Source organism: Sinohyriopsis cumingii, chromosome 17 (genome assembly GCF_028554795.1).
Source record: "Sinohyriopsis cumingii isolate HCF-2022 chromosome 17, ASM2855479v2, whole genome shotgun sequence".
Classification (NCBI taxonomy): domain Eukaryota; kingdom Metazoa; phylum Mollusca; class Bivalvia; order Unionida; family Unionidae; genus Sinohyriopsis; species Sinohyriopsis cumingii.
In genome coordinates, this window is record NC_142977.1 from 90,408,347 (window position 1) to 90,430,548 (window position 22,202).

The window sequence follows — 22,202 nt, forward strand, 5'->3', positions numbered from 1 at the left end:
GTTAAAGGTTTGATGCCAGTAAAGTTCACCGGGTTGTGTTCTATTTCGGGGAGCTCTCCCTCCAGTGAGCTTTCCTCTTCTTCCAAGAGAGTAAATCTATTTTGTAGTATTATGTAATCCCCTTGTATGGTGTGGCCATTTTTCCTGTTTTATTCGTGCTTAGGAAGTTTTCCCACTCCGGACCTGCTTGGGAGTTGTCGTCCCCCATAATGGCCGTTACATCAATATTTGGAATTTGTGTAATGTGAGTGGTGTCCAGTGTTGTTTTGTTTAATCTCCTCAGTATTTGTTTCAGGTCTGTCATTTGGTGCACTGTCTTGTCTTATTTTTCTCAATCATATTTCCTATATCTGTTTATATGTCTGCTTGTTCATTCACATTCAGATTTTCTACATTGTTTGCTACTTTGTTTGAGTACGTAGGTACTGTAGATGCTGCCGGTAGGTTTTTGCAGTCTTTGGGACTGTGCCCAGTTTGCCGACAACGCGGGCAGACCATGTCGTGCTCACAACCTCTGTACCACTGTAACATTTTTTGAGGAAGAATCTCAACACACATAAAAATACTTTGGTATATTTTGCGTCATCTTTTGGGGCTGTCATTATTCTTACCCCATATTTAACATCCCGGAATCCCCAGATTGTAGCCATCTTATTGTTCTTTACTTTAGTGTTTAATTTCATCTCAATTTTATCAACTATCTCTTTGTTTTCTATTTATAGAGGGAGGCCCGAGACGAATACATCTATGGCTCTTGCCTCGGCCTCAATGATTATAGGTGCTATCTGGCTTACTTCTACCTTGATTCCCTTAACTTAAGTATGTTGCACGTACAAGATTGTGGTTTCTGGATACACTATGTATTTATTTAACCCTGCATTTTGTAGTCCGTCAATTCCCTCTATCTGAATTCCCTGGGCCTTAAGCGCGACCAGTATCTCTGATTGCCGAAGACAATTTTGAGCATTTCCGAAGTCCAGTGTTTGACAGCCTGGAGGGTGGAACGCCACAAGCCTTCGGATTCTCCAATCACCTCCATCTTTGTACGAAAGTACACGCTCAACTTTGTCCCATTTGGTTGTACATTTCCATGACCCATATTTGGCATACCGGTATCTATTTTGGTTTGAATTGAGTTCACTAGAATTGAGCTCATGTACATATCAGTTATCCATTTGAATTTCTTTTCTGTGTCGAATAAAAAGGAAAATTTGTTTGATATTATAATCGACTCCTAAACATCAACAATAAGTATTACTATTGCCATGACGTATGATCAATGCATGCAACACACACACTGCAAGCAATGAAAAGAAAACAGAATGGAAACGTCTTAGTTTTGGCGCAACATTAAATCGAAATTAGCTAACATCTGTAACGTACTAAGCGGCGGGAGGGGGGGGGGAGAGGCGACTGTCTCGGGTGCTAGAGGTCTTAGAGCCTTCATCGTCGTCCCGGGCGTCATTTAAAACAAAGGGTAAACACTCCCAGTTTGGTCGTAGTTACTTTCCCTTGCATTTGTTAATTGGTTCGATTAACATTAAAATCGATAATTCGCTTGTCTGTTAGAGAATACACCCAATTGCTTAAGAGTCTTTCATTAGTTTGTTAAATAATACATAACGTATTTGGTTCATTATTAGAGGGAATATATCAGCCAACTCGAAAGATGCACACACACACACACACGATAAGATCATTCTCGATACTATAAATAATCCTAACCATACAAACATCATACACCAGAAATGTATTGGAGCATATACTAGAACGTGTGTATTTGTTGACAGGTTGCTGGGCGCGACTAGGAGAAAACCACTATTACCCAGATAGCTATATCAATAACGACCAGTGCCTTATGTGAGTGCAGAGTCGGTCGATTTGCGATTTAGCTACTATCTTGATACCAGAACACCTTTCGGGGAATAAAGTATCGTATCACGACAACAAAATATAAGTTAAATGACATGGAATATCAGATTCATGAGTGAATGCTGGATTTTGACAAAAGTTTCCGGAAAGGACTTAAATTCTCCACGATTCTGGTATATACACACGTATCCTAACCAATAGAGTGATACGACGCCGTAGCAGGTATGTGTTAGTAGTATAAAATACTTATCTGTGTTTAGTATAGAACAACAACAATAATACTTTGTAGCAATGCTTGAGTGCCTCAGCATGTAAGTGGCTATTTATTGTGCTTGTCTACAAAAGGTTCAGTTCTCATACTCTGCTCTGGGACGTTGTTTGGAACCGACCATTTAATTGCATGTGGGTGGGGTGAAGAAACTGTAATTTTCTTCCATGGGGATATTTTTGTTCGTTGACCTAAGGAATTTTGTTTGTCATAGGATGAAAATGTGTTATTGTTTCTTTCTTTATTGTTATAATTGCAATTAGTCAGAGTAAGAATATTTTTTCAGGCTAATAATGCAATACCACCTCCATTGAAATGGTCGGTTCCTTCGACATGAGGTAAAATAAAAAAAATAAGCAGTGCAGTCCGAATATCTTTGGCTTTTTCCTACGCATGCACACAAAAAGAGAAGAAGAAAAAAAAACACCTTAGGTGCCGAATAATGGACACGTTCTGGTTCTTGAAACTGAACAATTTGTTCACTTTTATTATTACAAAATTGCAGAAATCATTTAAAACTTTAAGGTACGGGTATATTGTTGATTTTGTTAATTTTTTAATAAAAACTTTGACGAATGTTATTTTCAATATCTACCATTTTGTAAGAATTTGTTCATCGTACATCTAGCCGGCTGTTTGTGTACCAAAAATCTGCTAATATGGGAAATATCACTGCGATTATCTACGAGTCTCTTTACTCAACTAGCATGGGATAGAGTCATTCTTTTTTTACGATTTTATATGAACCGAAAACATTTAATTTCCTTCTGTAGTTTTGTGGGGAGGGGGGATCATTCGCATGGAATCATGGGTAAAGTAAATCGCGCCCTAATGCTGTTTACAACTTCTGCGAGGTCAGTGTATGCAGCTCCTGTACGGCAGTATAAACATTTCTGTAGATGACGATACTTATGTCAACATAAATAAAAATTAAAAATAAAATTAGATATAGTAGGTTGAGAGAGAGAGAGAGAGAGAGAGAGACCCAAACATTCCATAGTAGCATTGCAGCATATATATCTATACCGTAAGGTTCAGAATAAAAAAACATCTGGCAAAGTCATTTTGATCCGATTATTAAGGCACTATCAACGTGTAATCTTTGCGTTACATTACACAAGTCTTATTTATGGTTTGTGATGAATTTGCGACATTCTCTCGAGTTCCAACTGCTATTTAAAAAAGTTATATATATATATATATATATATATATATATATATATATATATATATATATATATATATATATATATATATATATAAGAGTTAAAGTGTATGCATTTCAAATGACCCAATCCCCGTTTAATATTTAGCAGTTCTCCTTCTCGATCGAAAAGTTGGCGGAAAAGTCATCTGAAGCTTTGTTGTGATTCACAGAGCAATGCTGAGCGTGTGTTGAGAATGAAGTTAAGGTCAATAAACCTGATAAAGTCAAGGTCAATAAACAAAAACAAAGCATAGGAGTAAAAACTTGATAACCATGTTTCTTTAACAAACCAAAAACAAGACTAGCCACGTTTTTTAAAATCGAGATTGTATCCTGGTAATCTCTCTCTCTCTCTCTCTCTCTCTCTCTCTCTCTCTCTCTCTCATTGATGGATTTCATCTTGACTCTTTTTGGCAGTCCGATTTGTTATTCCATCAAGTCATTCCTGTTTTGTTCGTGTCTTTTGATGGTTTATGTTTTTAAATCATTATTTATCTCTTCGTGCATTGGTCTCTGGCCCATATATGGTGAGTACTCTCCCTCTGTGTGAGCGTGTGTGTGTGTGTGTGTGTGTGTGTGTTATTCCCCGACTGCTTTTAAAAGTAAAAAGTAACGAGGATATAAAAAATGCTCAGAACTTATTCATTTCATTCATCAGTTTATAATTATAATTTCTAACCTCATTGTCGCCGCGGGTGGGGTGGGGTGGGGGCAAACACTGTCAACAAGAGTTTGTCTTTTTATTTGTTTAGATTTTCTATTTAGAAATAATAAAACTTGACTTTGCCAATATTGCAAGTACTTGCCGCGTGGCAATTGTTGCTTCAGACCATGCTGTGGCTCAGAAACGAACGCGAATATTTATTTATTATCGATTTGTTAGGTATTTCTAATGGCAAGAAATGATCAGTACAGTGTTTGACAATTTCCTCATTCTTTTCGTTTTGCTAATTTATTTAATTGTGACTTGTCTCCACATCTATGTAGTTGAAACATAACTAATTACTTATCTCTCTCGTGTGTGTGTGTGTGTGTGTGTGTGTGATTCTTTTTAGATGGATATATGATAGGATTTTTTGTCTCAGAGGGGTTTGTTTGTTTGTTCCCTTGCTTTAATTAGCCCCAATCCCATAATTTCTGATTACTTTTGCCTTTTTTTTCGTGCATTTGATTCTCATCCCCTTATTTATTGGTTTATTTGATGACATTCTAAACCCTCGAACAATATTAGTCTCCACTTCAGAGTTTGACTCGTTTTAATCGTATTAGACTTCCCTTGCCTATGCTTCTCTTTGGTGTATAGAAACCGGTTGATTGAATGTTTTGTGTCACTGTAAAAGTTTTATTTTTGTCTTTAGATTGGTTATATCAATTCACCCCAACCCACCCCCACCCTCTCTCTCTCTCTCTCTCTCTCTCACACACACACACACACACACACACACACACACAGATAGCTAGTGTTTTCACTGATTTTCTCTACATTGTTTTCGTTGATGTTTACATTCATTAACGCAGGGCAGTTAATCTTTGTACTTAAATATTGCAAAACGGTTAACGATAAATCGTTTATTGATTTTAAGGAAAGTCAATTTACAAATTATAGAACTATCAACGGAAACTTTTTTTTCTATAAAGAGGAATAATATGGCCAATATGCCGTTTTGTTTTTGTTTTGTTTTGTCATCATTGGGAAAACATACTTTCTCATTACTTCATCATAACTGAATACATTATAATTTACAAACATGTTGGAGGCACTGTTCCTTATTGAAAGACCTAATAGAAAACGGAGACTCTTATTATAGCCAACAACTAGTTTTCTTTTCATAAATTCACTAAAGTTTGTCCACAGAGGAGCACAATACATAGTGCAGCAATAAGAATTGAATAATCTAATTTTAATATTCAATGAACAATTCTTAAATTTTCGTATAAGCAAAAATCGGTAATGTCTCATCATATCTTCATTATCTGACCGATTGGATTTCAAAATATGACCCAAATAGGTATAACTGTTGACATATGTAAGAGCATTGCCGTTAAGATGTACAGGGGGAGGAGATGGTAATTTGAAAGAAGTTGGCTGAAAGACCACGCATACTGATTTTTTTGTATTATAGATGATATCATTCTCAAATGTGTATTGTTCGCATATCTTTAATAATTTCCTTAAACCTGCGATAGAAGGACTTATCAATGATATATCATCAGCAAAACTAAAATTGTTAAGATACAACACATTTGGTGGCAGACGTAACCCCACGTAACACTGACCCAGCTTACGATTTAACTCGTATATATATATATATATATATATATATATATATATATATATATATATATATATATATATATATAAACAACTGTTTGTCATACCAATTGACTAAAATATGAACTATATAGACAAGTATTGTAATATCAATCAACTTTTTAAAGGGTGTCCAATGATTGACCCTATCAAATGCCTTACTAGCATCTAAAAAGCATACCAACACTGGGCTGCCATGTTCTACATAATAGCTGACAGTTTCCTTAAAGGTATATAGGCATAAATCTGTTGAATGCTGCTTTTTAAAACTAAACTGATTATAAGAGATTGTGACTTCACATCTTCGCAGTATAATGCATTCAAATAATTTTTAAATAATAGTCGTAGTTATTTTTGTCCGCCAGGTTACCAATTTTGCTTTTTAGTAGCGATATAATTGTAACATTTGTGAAATCATCTGGTACAAAAGTTATTCACAAACATACAATTAAATAAAGTCATCAATAGCACATTAAGTCTAGTATCTGAAAATTTCAAATGCTCCACAAATAAAAAATCTGACCTTGGATATTTGCCACCTTTTTGTATTGTTGTTGCACTTTGGATCTCAGATAATGTGATTACCTCAATACGAGCAGAAGGGGTATTCAAGGCTGAGACCACAAGCTTTTTATTCGATTAATTATAACACTATTGAGTAAATCTTCAAAATTATTTTTCCACATGTTGCGTATATTATCCTGATCATGGTTCCCATCAATGCAGATCGGTAGTTTATTGGAAGTTTCGTAATATTTTGTTTAACTTGCTTCCAGAGTTCACGTTGGTCGACATTTTCAAATTTTTGTGCTAGCGAATCTGCTCTATTTCGCATTGGACTCAGTGTACGCATTGGACGCACTGTACGCAAATTGAGGACGCTGCCTTACCTATGATAACACTTCTACGCCTTCTTGGAAACTGGTGTGTGGATTGGACATTTGTATGTTTTATGTGAAAATGCTGCCATACAGAGGTCGTTGTTCCGCAGAGAACTCATCCGGAATATGGCCAATTTACCCCCCCCCCCAGGGACTCGTTACAAATAAAGCTTAAGGTATCGGTCAATGGATAGAGGGCTGGGGGGGGGGGGGGTCCACCCTATGTTGTGACAAGCGTGGTTTAAATTTAACTTATGGGAGTAAATAAACTCACCTATGTTTAGAAAAGAATATGGAAATATGCAGGTCTTCCAACTGACAGAAAATTATCCAACCATAGCATTTCTACACGGTAAAATATCTCCGACAAGCTAATGTTTCGCCAAGGCTCACAAAAGATAGAATATCATTACCCACATGAGACCCTCTGTAATCTAACGCGAGTAATAACACCTTATGACGTCACAACTGAAGTCAAACCGTGATACAAGGAAACGTCGTAGCGACCAAGGCATCCGAATGTGTTTCAGAGTCCTTTCAATATACCATTAATATTAATAGCAATAAGAGTAAGAATATTCATTATCCGGCGTGACATAACTATTTAACAGCTTTGTTTACATTCTGGGTCTACAATTGAAACAATTAAAACAAATATGGAAACACAAAGACGCGTAAGTAGTGAAAATCTACTATATCAGCATCTACTGCATGAAAGTAAATACATATCGTGTAAGGTAATACATATCGTGTAAGGTAATACATATCGTGTAAGGTAATACAAATCATGCGATATTAACATACTGGGTTACGCAGACTTATCAAAGCTACCACTTTCAAATAGTATGCAGTCATACACTCACAACTAGTCATTAACAATATTTGCAGAGATAATATTTCTTAAAGGTTGAAACATTAGCATCGTCGCAAGCCACGGTGGAAAATCTGCTACTCTCGTTTATCACTCGTGGCCGCCTCTGCGGTGATTTCCTCGTTTCTCATGCATACGCGTAAATCCTTAACTAAGCACTGCCAACGCGTGTAAATTGTTCTCCCCATTGTGATCCAATATGATCTTTTATGCTGTTTGATGAGCCATTCAGTGTTTCTCTTCCAAGTTCAGTCACTTATCGCTCGATGAAACTAACTCTTTCATTGATGTGTAGGAGATTGTTGATAAGACATTTTTTTCCCCATGCGTACTTGCGAAAAATGAGGAAATATCAGCACAGGCGGTAACGGGTGATAAAAGAGCGTAGCGGATTATCACCCGTGGCTTGCGATGATGAAGCATTAGTTGCTGCAACTATTCTGTGAACAAATACTGTACCGGTATAGAAAAAGATTTCTTCAAGTATCATGTCTGAACGTTTGGTACACATAAATCACATTTGTTATTCATTGAGCGCCTTGTGCTAATGTACCTTACAAACTAAAAAGACGTAAAGATTCTCTGGTGCTAAATTAATTATGACCTTGAACATACGATCACCTTTTCAAACAGTAATATATTCTTTGTTTGGTATCCATCTAAAAGTGTAGGAAGCAGCTGATGAAGATGTTAAACATTTTTTGACATATGAAATTACCCAGGCTGCTCTTTTCTGTAAGCTTTATGGTTTGTGCATATTATAGGTATTACGGTGTTTTCCCCACACAGTACAGCAGTAGACAGGGCGTGGAATAAAACAGCTGTATTGTAAACTTCTCGGATAAACGGATATGACATAAAACGTTTAAATGATTTTAAAATTCATATTTTCTTGATTAATTGCATAAAGAGTGTTTCAAAGTGGTTGGACAAGCATAATGTATTATCAATACGGATACCTACAAGTTTGGCACAATTAACAATGTAAGTTTATGAACCATTTACTTCGAAGTACAATGAACATATACGAACTAACTGAGTTTTCTGTAGATTTAAGCATAGTTTATTGTCATACATCCATTTGATAAAACACGGTACATCTTTAATTAGTTTTCCATCAACAACGCTAATATCTTTATTGCCAACATGGTGTGATGTATCATCAGCATACATAGCCACTGAAAAATGACTCGAACACTTTAGATAATCAGTTATATATCCTATGTAAAAGAAATGGCCTAGAATTGATCCCTGTGGCACTCCAATGGAAATGTCCTTACAATCCGAGACATTATCTCTCCATCTTAAAATCTGTCATCTACTATTAAACAAGAATAAAGGTATGGGCTAAAAACATCAGAGCTTTCGTCATGCGGTAAATATTATATTATATGTGTGCTCATTTCAAACGAAATTAATGAAACTCGTAGAAAAGTTTTAATATTTTGCTCGGCTTAGGTTCGAAACTGATAGAAAATATTCAACCCAATTCATTAATTTCATTAGAAATGCACGCTTATATATATATATATATATATATATATATATATATATATATATATATATATATATATATATATATATATATATATATATATAGTTTGGAAAAGGCGTGGGACCTTGATGGTTTACACAGCGTTTCAAGCTTGGAATACGTAATAAAGGGTAAAAGAGAGGACATTTCCAAAAACACAAGAGAGTAATGAAATAGAGAAAATGACTAGGAAATGCATAAGATTAGCATGACGTGGGCTAGGAAAAGAGGGATGCTGTGATGCAAAAACTCACATTGCTGATCTCGACCTCGAGAATTCTATCTCTTTACAATATTTCTGCATGAAAACTAGAGCAGTAAATAGCTATAATACGTAAACAAATAAGAAAATCTGTTTAAAGGACGAAGCATTCAATAATAATAACAACAATAATAATAATAAGGAATATAACTTCTCCTGGCTGATTACCGGACCTGCAAAGAGGCGTATTTTCCTTCGTAGGAAAGTAAATAAATATAAATATTGGGCCTTTTCCTGTTGTAAAGATATTTTACTGCCAACTGATAATAGTTGTGTTGTTTATGATCAGATTTTATCGTCACTTAGTGTTTATTGTTTTAACCTATAAATTGTTTATGATGTTGATTTATTTAAAACCATTCGCAAGTTATTTAAATTAACGCCCCGTACAGACTTCCTCAGTTAGGGTATTATATGATATATTTGTTTAGGGTATTTGTCTTTTTTAAACTATTATCAATATTTGCAAACCAGCCATGCTTTAATGGAAGACAACTCATTTCAGATTCGATGCTTTCGAAGAAACACGTATTTACCCAAAAGGATCACACAAAGACATTAGAAAACATGTTGTCCTCGTAACATCAAATTCAAACTCAGTCCAGAACTGCTACATACGTAAGAGAAAATACTGAAATATGAGATGTGTGTTTGTGTGTGTGTGTGTGTGTGTGTTACTAAATTCACTGAATTGGAATCAGTCTAATTTCTTGCAATCTATCTGTCGCACAAAGCGATGAACACAAAATTGTTTACTTCGAAGTCCGGCAAATATCAATGTGAATCACTTGTGAACATTTTAACTGATTGGGTGTTCGTATATTCTTTGAATATTTGTGTGATTGAATGTCATGCTACTTTAGGTTAAATTGGTTGGACAGTATGTACCTAGGACAGTGCTCGTAATTAGGTATTGGTAATGCATTATTCAGTACATTCGTGTATGTAGGTTAATGGGTAGGTAGGTAGGAAGGTACACGTAGGTGGGTAGGCTGTTGGTCAGATAGAAACTAAAATGGGCATGTAAGTGTTAATACATTTTATTATTCAACTAGGGAATATTTAGTCCGGACAAAAAATAATATGTATGCTTCGTTCGCGTTTCAAGGAGCAATACCGGGCACATTTATATGCATATGAAAGATAATTAATTGATTTGTTGCCCCCGATCAGAATACGAATCAAGTGCATTTATACAGAATATATGTAGGGTATGCAGTCTTTGTAGAGCACTATACATTGATTGGTAACTGGAAGTCCAACTAAATGTGCTGTTCAGTTCAAGTTAACCATTTGTGAAACAAACTACTCGATTATCGGTATATCGATGTATACATAGTGTTTACACGTATCCTGATACCAATTATCCATTACGATATTAAATGTACAGAATCCATCCAATCCTTTCTATAGATCGCACTATTGGCAGGCAGGGTAGTAGTATGTCTAAAGTCATTCACTGTACTAACAAGTCTTCACAGGCCAATGAACAAGATAGAAAGTCATTCACTGTACCAACAAGTCTTCACAGGCCAATGAACAAGATAGAAAGTCATTCACTTTACTAACAAGTCTTCACAGGCCAATGAACAAGATAGAAAGTCATTCACTGTACTAACAAGTCTTCACAGGCCAATGAACAAGATAGAAAGTCATTCACTGTACCAACAAGTTTTCACAGGCCAATGAACAAGATAGAAAGTCATTCACTGTACCAACAAGTTTTCACAGGCCAATGAACAAGATAGAAAGTCATTCACTGTACCAACAAGTTTTCACAGGCCAATGAACAAAATCGTATAAGTTACATGGTTCGAATAAGCTTGATAACGGCGGGTCATATTCACATACTGTATTCAGACAACAAAATCATAGAATGCCACTATGTTAAGTGCTTGGGAGGGGTGCTTTTAGATCATGATTGGAATAGATTATTTCTGTCTCAGAGAGAGAGAGAGAGAGAGAGAGAGAGAGAGATGTACAGGGTTTAACAGAAAAATCGGCACAATCCTGGCTATTTAGTGCTGCGCAAAAGCTCAGTAACACAAATAGTAAAGGTAAAATCCGTGCCAAAAGCTCACAGAAGGATATTCTTCTCCGACCTGATGTAAATATGCATTATGAGACAAAGATAAAAGCAAAGTAGCAATTATTCCCAAAGGAGGCACCAAGAACAAATGCAAGGGTCAGATCCTTAAAATGCAAGGCTAAACTTTCACTACACAAGTGGCACACGTGGGCGTGAGATCGCACACCTGGCCGCCAAATGCAAAAGCTGTTTGCCAAAAAATCTGGGCAAATAGAAACGTTTATGCTGAAATTTCTTACAACGTCATTTATTACATATGTTGTTATATTTATGATGGCACACAAGAATCATTTGCCCAATATTGAAAGGCATTTGCGGCAGGACGCTTTCTGCCAAAGTTTGTTAAACTGCATTGAGCGGTTGTTTGACATAAAATTGTCTATGTTCCTCTATTTTTAGTAACACCGACCATATCTGAGGACATTCCACATCATTTGTACAAACCTCAAAGTCGTTTGTGCAAGTCCCCCCCCCCGTGAAAATTGGCCATGTTCTGATCAGAAATTTTGGAGAAATTATTAAAACGTGTATTGTTTAGTAACGGCTGCTACACGAGGCAGCCGATCGGCGTAAATTGTACAAACTTGAAAGCCTTTTATGCCATAAACCTTCATTTAATTATGGTCAAAATTATATTTACCGCTTTCATTATAAATCCTTTAAAAATAATTTCTTATTGACATGGAATTATATTTACATGTTTTTTAGATGAAGGTCTTTAAATCTGTTTCTGTTTGTAGTAACTGCAGTAGTATTTAATAGCAAATATGCATTATTTTTAGATCAAAGAACTAGAAGTACTATAACGGACGGACAGACACTGTCATTAGGTCACAGGGTCTTAAGGTCAGGTATGCAAATAAAAGGCACTTTGTTAAAAAGTCAATGAGTTCAGTTGGGAACATCATCACCGGACATTTCTAAGATGATTTAGGACAAATGGTAAATATAAAATAAAGTGTAACAGGATTCGCAGTTAAATTAGAACAAATGCGAAATATCAACTTTATTATCTCTGAATTTGACCATAAATTACAATAATCCTAAATATCAGGTATATTATCGCTGGATGTAACGATACATTAGAATAAATGCGAAAAATCAAGTATATTATTGCTGGATTTGCCAGGAAAGACTCCGTGTTTTGAATCAACACTCTGAAAATGTAAACAAAGATGTTCTATGATCTGAAACTTTATAAAAACATAATTTATTGCATTTCGTTTAGAAGAAGATGGGTTTTATTTTTCATACACACAATTAAATGTAGATCATTGGTTTAATTATGGCATCCACACACTGGTTTTGGAATATAAAAAAAAGTCTTAACAAAACTGACTCATTGGACACGATGAAATTATAATGGAGATGAGATTAGGGTGGGGTTTGGAAAGGGCTATGTAGTTAGTTATGGCTCAAACTTTACGAATGTGTCTAACTATTACGTAGGATATCTAACAAAAACACGTTTCACTCGTAACGTATAGTTACAAGTGTCTTGTATGTGACAAGTTGCAAGCAGTACATTTGGTCTGTTTTGCTTACAAACTATTACAGAATGCAATCGAAAGAAGGAACTCTCAGAAAGTCCTTTTCACAGTGCTACACTTTTTAGTCAATAAAATAGTTTCGTAGTTTTCCTGTATACTTTCAGGTATTTGATTTTGTGTAGAAATCATGGGTTGTGGAACGTCGACCGAAGCTAAACCGCACAGCACAAATGCCGGGCAGGACGAAGACAGGAGGAGCGAAAACAATTACGGAAGTCATGTACACAGCAGTATTGATTATAATCATCAGGGTTATGGCCAATATGGTAACAATGAACAAGGTAATAACCAACAGGGCTATCATCAACCCGGATATAATCAGCAAAATCACCATAAAGAAGGACATCTGAAGCAGGGACATCAGAATGAAATATCACGTCAGGAACAAAGAGAACCCACACCGCCTCCACCAGAGTATTTAGATCGCGAACCTAAACCAGAACCAAAACCAGAACCAGGTATAGACCAACTAAACTTATGCAATATTATTAGCCAGTTTTTGTCAGATGAGGGTGGGGTGGGGATCCATGGCTTGTTTTTCGATGTTACCTCAGCTCTAACAAATTACTCAAGAGGTGTATATGAAGTGTTGTTGTTTTGAAAGTTAAATGTTTGCACTAAGTAACCTGATAGAAGTCCACAGTTCGTTAGTTGTTGTTGTTGTTGTTGTTGTTGTTGTGGGTTTAACGCCATTTTTCAGCACACGATAGGCTATGCATGGCGGCCAGTATTAATGGTGGAGGAAGAACCCGGGAAAACCCCGGGAAGAACCACCGACCCACGAGAAGCTACTGGCAAGCTTTCTCACATACCCACATTGGCCGAATCCTAGACTCGAACCCACGCAGACAGAGGTGAGATGGCAGTGGAGAGCGCTTTAGACCACTCGGCCACTCGGGGCCCCACACAGTTCGTTATAATCTTGCTATGAAACGATTGGTCTTGCTTACAGTTTTGATCACCTGATATTTTTGGTCCTTTTCAGTCAAAAAGTAAGAAATCTTTATTTACAAAGTAGTTTATTTCTAGAAATATATATATATATTTTTTGTACAATCATTGGAAGTCCGATAAATCAACACCCACCACCCAGATCTGTGTTGATACTGATGGACTATATTTGGGTCTGATGTCACCTGTACATTAAAATGTGCAAATTATGCTGCATGCAGGTCTTTCCAGAATACACCTGCGTACACTTTAGACACTTACCTGTATTTGGTAACAGCCATATCTAGAGCGAAATTCAAAATGGCCACATGACAGACGGTTGTGTTATTCCACGTGGATTTACAAGTCGCCAAACATCGAATTTGCTCCGGAAATATAATGTACATGTAACCAAAAAGCTCCTCGGCCATCAGGAGCTCTACAGCCACGAGAAATACCGGTAAGTGTATGTAATTTACACCCATGTATGCAGACAAAATTGGCCGCCAATTATTGCAGGTTTTAATAAATATTGATATCAGTCCTTAAACGGCAGGCCAGTGCTATCACGGGTGAGAGACTGATTTATCGGCTCAAATCAATGGTAGCAAAGTGTGAATATGAACATAAAATTATCCATCTCTCTGTCTGTCTCCCCGGATAGATAGATAGATAGATAGATAGATAGATCGATCGATCGATAAATGGTGTGTTCATCTATGTGTTCCATATGTAACCTGTATGATAATATTCTAACTCGATATATAATATAACTTTATAGTATTACCCATCATCCTGTAGGAACCATGAATATCACTTTCTTGTGTATGTTTCTAACTGTCTATATTAACTTCTCTATGCCTTGATTTATGTTAGAGGAATCCAGAGTGAATCTGTTTTAAGATGAAAGCTAATTACTGGATCGCCAAGCGTGTGTGTCTGCTACGCACGAATGCTTATAAGTAAGACTAAGTTTCATACTGCGGAGATACGGGTTCGATTCACTGTAAAGAACAAATTAAACATTTTCTTACATTTATGATAAGAGTCGTTCTCTCTTCGACAAGAACCGGAACAAGAACCAGAACCTGAGCCTGAATCGGAACCAGAACAAGAACTGGAACCGGAGAATGAGCCTGAACCAGAACAAGAACCAGAACCTGAGCCTGAATCGGAACCAGAACAAGAACTGGAACCGGAGAATGAGCCTGAACCAGAACCAGAACAGGAACTTCAACCCGATCCAGCACCAAGACCAGAACCCGAAAAGAAACACAAACTGGTGCCCACACCCGAACCAAAACGGGATCCCGAAAGGGAGCCAGAGCCAAAACATGTTATGCATCCAGGTCAGGACAACCGTAAAGAAAACTTCGATGGTTACGAGGTATCTGTCGAGGGAGTTCGTGAATGTTTTGTTGACTTTAGACAAAATGGAGAAGAACCTGATCGTGTATACGAGCATTACCCGAATACGAGTGCTGGCCCATTCGTAGATCTGGAATTTACTTTGGATGACGCAATTAAAGACAATACTGAAGGAATCGAATGGAAACGACCGATGGTATATTTCACATCTACATTTATGCTATCCTGAGTGAAAATGTTATTGACATTATGGTTAAAATGTTATTACATAAATTATATCTGTAGCGATACCCGCAAATTTATAAACGTGCTTTAGCGTACTGATATAATCCACCTAACACTGTACATTTCTATTAGGCATTTTAATGTGGTGACGTCGCATGCATATATTTGCCTCACATTTATGTTACTTTGGTTAGTTTGATTGTGTACATATAAATGTCACAAGTAGTAGAGAAAATTCTATATTACTGTCGCATGTTTTATTTGACAAGATTATTAATGTCATCATTTTCCACCAAAAGTCGTGCCTAAAATTCCCATAGTTTCATTATTTATCACAATCATGTGTGTTTCTGATTCGTTTTTATTTGATAACGGTAATAATATGAACTTAAATTATCTAGGAACATTTTGAAAATCATGTCATCATATATTATAGTTGTTTAGCTCCTGTCATGCTTCGCTGGTTTTAATTTGGCAGGAATTCGCACGTGCTCCAGTTCTCATCTCACAAGGTGCTACAAGATGTGATATCGGACAGGGTTCAGCTGGCACTTGCTGGTTTCTTTCTATGGTAGCCGTTCTCTCTGATAAACCGGAACGGTTTGAAAAAGTATGTAATTTAGTTTCATATGAAAATCATAAATGAGTGATTAGTTCTTTTCGAAAGAAAAAGGGTATATTCCGAAAATGAGTGTCTGCTATTTGACACAAAGAAGGATTGATCGCTAACTTTTTGGTAATAAATATTTATAATTTTGCTTCTACTAATGTCAACAGATTGGCAATTTAAAACCTTTAATTCCCAGTAAACATTTTCAGGTATCCTTTTTCTTCCAATTTCTAACTTGCGTTTTCTAAACGAGAAAATCCTTTCCTCTTTATGAGTTTATGATAAATTCCAAAATGTTTCTCGGTTTTGATTGTAAATGCTGAAAAGGGTTTAAAAAGTAGCGTTGCTTGATTTAAAAGTTTCATAGTTTAATTTAGTATATACGCTAACAGATTCTCAGATTTAGGTTCAATAGCATGTGAAATTAAGTACACAGCAGACACACATAGTGTGTGTGTGTGTGTGTGTGTGTGTGTGTTATTCGTTCTTCGAGTTCGAAGATGACCATACTGTTATTAGCTGGATTGGTTTCTCATGATAATTTATTTTCGGAATTGTCTGTGTCCCCCTCGAAAGAATATGCTGCTTGGGGTTGATTGAACAACAGAGGACGTGCCGCAATTCAGTTCAGAGATTAACGCTTCTCTCTCTTCTGCGCTTCCAAAGACTGTGGGGTCAATGGTGACATTTTCAAAGATAACTTGGGGAAAGTTAGAGATCGCCTTTTCTTCTGTAGCTTGCCATAGAAGATCTTCTGTGGTAGTCACTCATCTGACATCCTGGTTGCGTGGCTTGCCCATTTCAGGTGTGATTTTATGAGCAGAGGGTGTGTGCTTGGATCGCCTGCTCATGTGAGAAGCTTAGTATCTGTAACCTTTTCCTGCCATAGTATCCTCATCAGTTTCATCAAGCAGCCCTCGCCTCTTAATTCCTGTTTGGGAAAGTATTTCAAAATAGGCGATATTTCCTTTTGGACAAGTCATTTGTTGTCGACTTGGGGTCACGAAACCATCATATTAACCAATAGATTCATTATAGTATTACGTGTTTTGAACGTTTTCTATCCGTTCGATTGCATTTGTATATTTTTTTAATGTCACAGGTTGTTCCTGCGGACGGTTGGATCCCGGAAGATGGAGTATTCCACTGTCGATTTTGGAGATTTGGGGAGTGGGAGAACGTGCATATCGACGATTATCTCCCCGTTATTAATGGCGATACTCCATGGGGTGCCAAATCACGAGACGATACTAATGAGATGTGGCCATCTCTCGTGGAGAAAGCTTTTGCAAGGTATTAGATGGAATCTCGAGAAGTAAACAAGCAGACAGACTATTCATTGTTTTCTTCTAGTTTCTCGAATTGTCCGTTGCAGTAAACACTGTATTGTCTGAATCTAATATTTGGAATGTAATATTCATAACAAAAATGAACAAATAAAACGGAGGAACTCTTGTATAAATATGTTCAAGAGATGTAGCTCCTAAATTTGCGGAATTACTGCGATTAATAAAGACGTTGAACTCCATATGCTGCTTGAAAATATAGACTATCCCATGCAGATATGGCGGTCATGTCACTAAAGAAACTTCTCATTGATTCGAAAGGCTAACAATTTGACAGTTTTTGGGACCACCTGCGACAATTAGGTTACACATATTATAAGTTCTGTGCATTTTTTGGGTATTCTTAACTGTTTTTGTTTGTTTGGTTGGTTGGTTGGTTGGTTTTTGTTTAAATCAGTAGGGACAATTGCAAACGGGAGAGTTTGCGAATACTATTAGACGAGTTTCCATTGTTTGCTTAGTTAGCAGTATTTTTCAGAATACTACGAATATATCGGTATGGAAGTAATGTTCTTTTTTCATTATGTACTTACTTACAAATTAACATATTATCATCACAGGCGAATGTAAAAACACATTAGAAATTTTACACATAAATTTTATTCAAAATTCACATTTCAGTTCATAGATCCGACTTGTGACTCAAATAGACAAGCAGACCATGATCCTTTCAAACAAACGTGTTGTGAAAATACTGCTGACAAAATGGTGATTCGATGTGCATGGGGAATGTGCAATACAGATGTGACATTTGCGGAAGAGCTAGAAGGAGGAACTTTTATCTTATTTTAAATAGACTAAGGGCTGTTACTCTTGCCCATTACCTCCCCGTGATACCACCAGGTGTCGCCAGTTTTAGCTGAGCGAGATACTAACAAGGATGCTTTCTCCTTCGAAGACGTCCTCCAATCACACTACTCAAGGAGAATAAGTGGTAGGAGGTGGATGCCGAGCATCCGACCTCTACCTCGGGTATCCCTCTGGGGAAGAATAGCTGGATTCCCCATCTGAAAGATGACCCATTATCCTAATGACGCAACCAACACAGACTGGGATCCCTTGACCTGGGACTCTTATCTATGTTTGAGAAGATGAAGTTAATATATTCTTACCTACAAAAGTTTCACAGGTGAATCCAGCAAACTAACAGACTGTGTTGATTGATCTAATTGGGTCTGGTGGACGTCTGTGCTGCTGCCACCGGCCCTACTCGATTCAAATATACCTCTGCGACGTTAAAACTCTAAGGTAAAAACTCGAGAAGGTTGACTCTGCATGCCATCCAACAGCATCTACAAGATCTCGGATCGAAACGTTACTTTCGAACTCGAGGCTCGCAGACATGGCTCTAATCTCATGAGCTGTAATCTTCACGAGGCGACTCTGATCTTGAGAGAGTACGCTGAGCGTACAATCCACTTCTGTGACGAAGCAATGGCTTGAGGGGTATTGTCTTGTTTTTCGGTCTTCACCGGGAGGAATATTCGTTTAAGCGTGCCACGACATGTCTGTGTGTCTCAACTAGTGCTTGAGAGCACGGACAGGATCTTGCATGGCTGCTGCTCTCGACTTGTCTGTGGAAGAGGGAGAACGAATGAAGACTGGTTACCGACGGACGATAACCGGGTTTTGGCTACAAAGCCTGCTTGAGTCAGGAGGACTATCGAACAATCCGATCTGAACTGAATATAGTTCGGGTCGACTGAAAGAGCATGTAGCTCGCTTACCCTGCACGTGTAAGCTAAAGCTGTCAGGAAACATGTCTTGTATGATAGAAACTTTAGCAAAGTGTCGGTTAGAGGATCAATTTTACTTGTGGTGATCCATGATAGAACCGAGAACAGATTCCATATGTGAACCGGGTTATGGATTTTTGTCGATGGATATCAAATTAGCTAAAAGGTCTGAAAGGTCTTTATCATGCCCAATGTCATATCGGCCATGATGTCGGAATGTGTCCGATATTACATATCAAATAGTGTCACAGAATTGCATACATTTATTTACATATTATTTGGAAGAGAATTTACTGGGGTTTCGTTCATATGTACAGCGTTACCTTGGGGTGGTTTATCTATATCATAAATTTTTTCGATGTATCGGGTTTAGATATTTTTGCTTAAAACTGTTCCAGGGACAACACCATGATGTCTGTCAGCATCATCGTCATCATCATCTCTAAAATCACTTGTTTCAGAATTTATCTATACGACCTGTGAGGCTCTGTCTGGACCTTGATAGTTAGCAATGGACTGCGGAACATGCTATTGTTGCTCAGTCTGTTGCGTTTAATAATATGATGACAATCTGGAAAAAAACATATTTTACTGTTTTGCCATCCAAGGTTAACTTCGCCGGAAACTGAAGGTAAATTTTGATTGTGGATACTCATTTTTCAGAAGTTTTAGCTCACTAATCAACGATTTTCGAGCGTCCGTAATTTGTTGTCGATATTTCATCGACATTTTGTATTATTGTAAATAAACAAAAATTGATTCTAATTTATTGTCAATGCTAAGAGTCTAATGGTCAAGAGAAATGTTGCTTACACTTGAAATTTGCTTACCAGCTGTGGAACCTGGCAAGCCTGTGTCTTGTCTCTTGCGTTTCGAGCATGGGCGATATCCCTTTCCAGCCAGATCTTGTACAATTCGTGGCTGCCGCTTCCTAACCATTGTAGTCGATCCTATTGATTCAGAATTTTCAGCCATTTCCTTCATGCACAAAGTTTCAGTTAAAAGTCTGTTCCAATTTACGTTCATATAATAACAACAACCGAAGTATTAAATGAAAATTCTACTCCCTTCCTCAGACCCACCTATTACTATCATCAAAAGTCAGTTGTTGATTGCCGCTATCAGCCGACACTCATTACTCAGTTGAAGAGAAATCACACTTAAGTACACACAAAGTAATGGACTTCACATCCTTGTCCTAACCATGTCAGTTTGCTAATTAGTGATTCATTGAGACAGATTTCCAGCCAAATATCAGTTCCCATTATGCTTTATGCAAATCATTTAAGACAATAAACGAACTTCTCACAATTCGTATTCAGAAGAAGTTTATAAAATCTTTAGGATACATGATTTATGTTACTTCTAAACCTGAAATCAGTTATATAACGAAATATTCTAAGACATTCTTACAAAATTAATCATAAACATGCACTTATTATTTCTGTACATATGACAATACATCAAACTTAATGTTTACCTCTGCGCTGACGCCAATAAAATGCTCTACTAAAAAATGTACTGTCAAATTTATACTAAAGATTAATTTCTGTGTTTAGAAACTTTTCTATAAAAGTTTTCATCCTTACACATACATACATACATACATACGTATGTACCTACCTACCTACATACATACATACCTACATACATACATACATACCGTGAACAAATTATAATTAATGAATTTTTGGGCAGCGATTCATGAGAAGAAGAAAATCAAATGTACTACTTTCATGACGTATATTGATGAAGACGAAAAAAAACCCTCTCTCTCTCTCTCTCTCTCTCACACACACACACACACCACACTTACTCTTTCTCTCTATCTCTTACACACACACACACACACACACACACAGAGGAGACAAGAAATACATCTACATAACTGGAATAATTCCAAATATATAGCTGTTCAAGAAAGTACTTTTCGCACTTGATTTCTTCCATTTCTCTCTCTCTCTCTCTCACACGCACAAACACACACACATCTTACTCTTTCTCTCTATCTCTTACACACACACACACACACACACACACACACACAGAGGAGACAGGAAATACATCTACATAACTGGAATAACTTCAAATATATAGCTTGTTAAGAAACTACTTTATGCATTTGATTGCTTCTATTTCTCTTTCTCTCTCTCATTCTCTCTCTCACTCTCTCTCTCACACACAAACACACACAGACACACACACCATACCTACTCTTTCTCTCTATCTTTCACACACACACACACACACACACACACACACACATCTACATAACTGGAATGCCTTCCAATATTGCCTTCCAATATATAGCTGTTCAAGAAAGTACTTTTTTGCACTTGTTTTCGTCTATTTCTCTCTCTCTCTCTCACACACACACATACACACACAGAGACACACACACCATACTTACTCTTTCTCTCTACCTCATACACACACACACAGACACACACAGGCATAGACACACACACAGAGGAGACAGGAAATACATCTACATAACTGGAATGCCTTCAAATATATAGCTATTCAAGAAAGTACTTTTTGCATCCATTCTTAACTCTTCCCATATTGCTCTAACCTTCAAATGAGCCTGTAACGAACTGCATAATAACACAGCTGAAAACTGGAGACTTTCCTTAAAAACGGTCAGATTTTGCTCTTGAGAGATTGTTGCTTCAAGTGGTCTTACATTATATGAAGTGGAGTCAGTTGAGTCAGTTTGTGGTGGATGATTCTGTTTTCGAATGTGAGCCATTTTAATTCTTTAAACAACTGCATTGATGGTCCACTGAACCTGGCATCTATAATCGAACACGCTACATTCTTTTGCAATTTGGAAACTTAATCGCTTCTTTGTTGCGTGCATTTCCAAACAGTACAACTACAGTCAATCCGCTGTAAGATATAACAAATATAGAATAATTCACTTGTTCTTACAAGAATGTAGGTCTTAATTCTACCTAAAAGGTCAAGGCTGGATGAAATTCTAGATAATACAATCTTGTTTATGAATAGATAAAGTTTCATCCACATAGAGTCCTAAAAGCTTTTTGTTGCTCGGATAATCCAAATTAATTCATTTTTTTAAAAAATTTCTCCATGTCGATTCTCATATGATTAGACTGATGCCAATCATTCAAATGCT

The 22,202-nt window shown here is 36.9% G+C and overlaps 1 protein-coding gene across 2 annotated transcripts in view; it reads left to right on the forward strand.

The window, feature by feature from the left end:
* The first annotated feature begins 1,839 nt into the window (after positions 1 to 1,839).
* Positions 1,840 to 22,202, forward strand: part of LOC149779401 (calpain-2 catalytic subunit-like) — a 57,734-nt gene continuing 37,371 nt past the window's right edge. For both annotated transcript variants that reach the window (XM_089940066.1, XM_089940067.1), the window contains exons 1-5: positions 1,840 to 2,094; positions 12,950 to 13,303; positions 14,843 to 15,339; positions 15,847 to 15,978; positions 17,081 to 17,271. In XM_089940066.1, the coding sequence (XP_089796192.1) occupies positions 12,973 to 13,303; positions 14,843 to 15,339; positions 15,847 to 15,978; positions 17,081 to 17,271 (1,151 nt within the window). In that variant the 5' untranslated portion in view covers positions 1,840 to 2,094; positions 12,950 to 12,972. The remainder of the gene's footprint in view (positions 2,095 to 12,949; positions 13,304 to 14,842; positions 15,340 to 15,846; positions 15,979 to 17,080; positions 17,272 to 22,202) is intronic.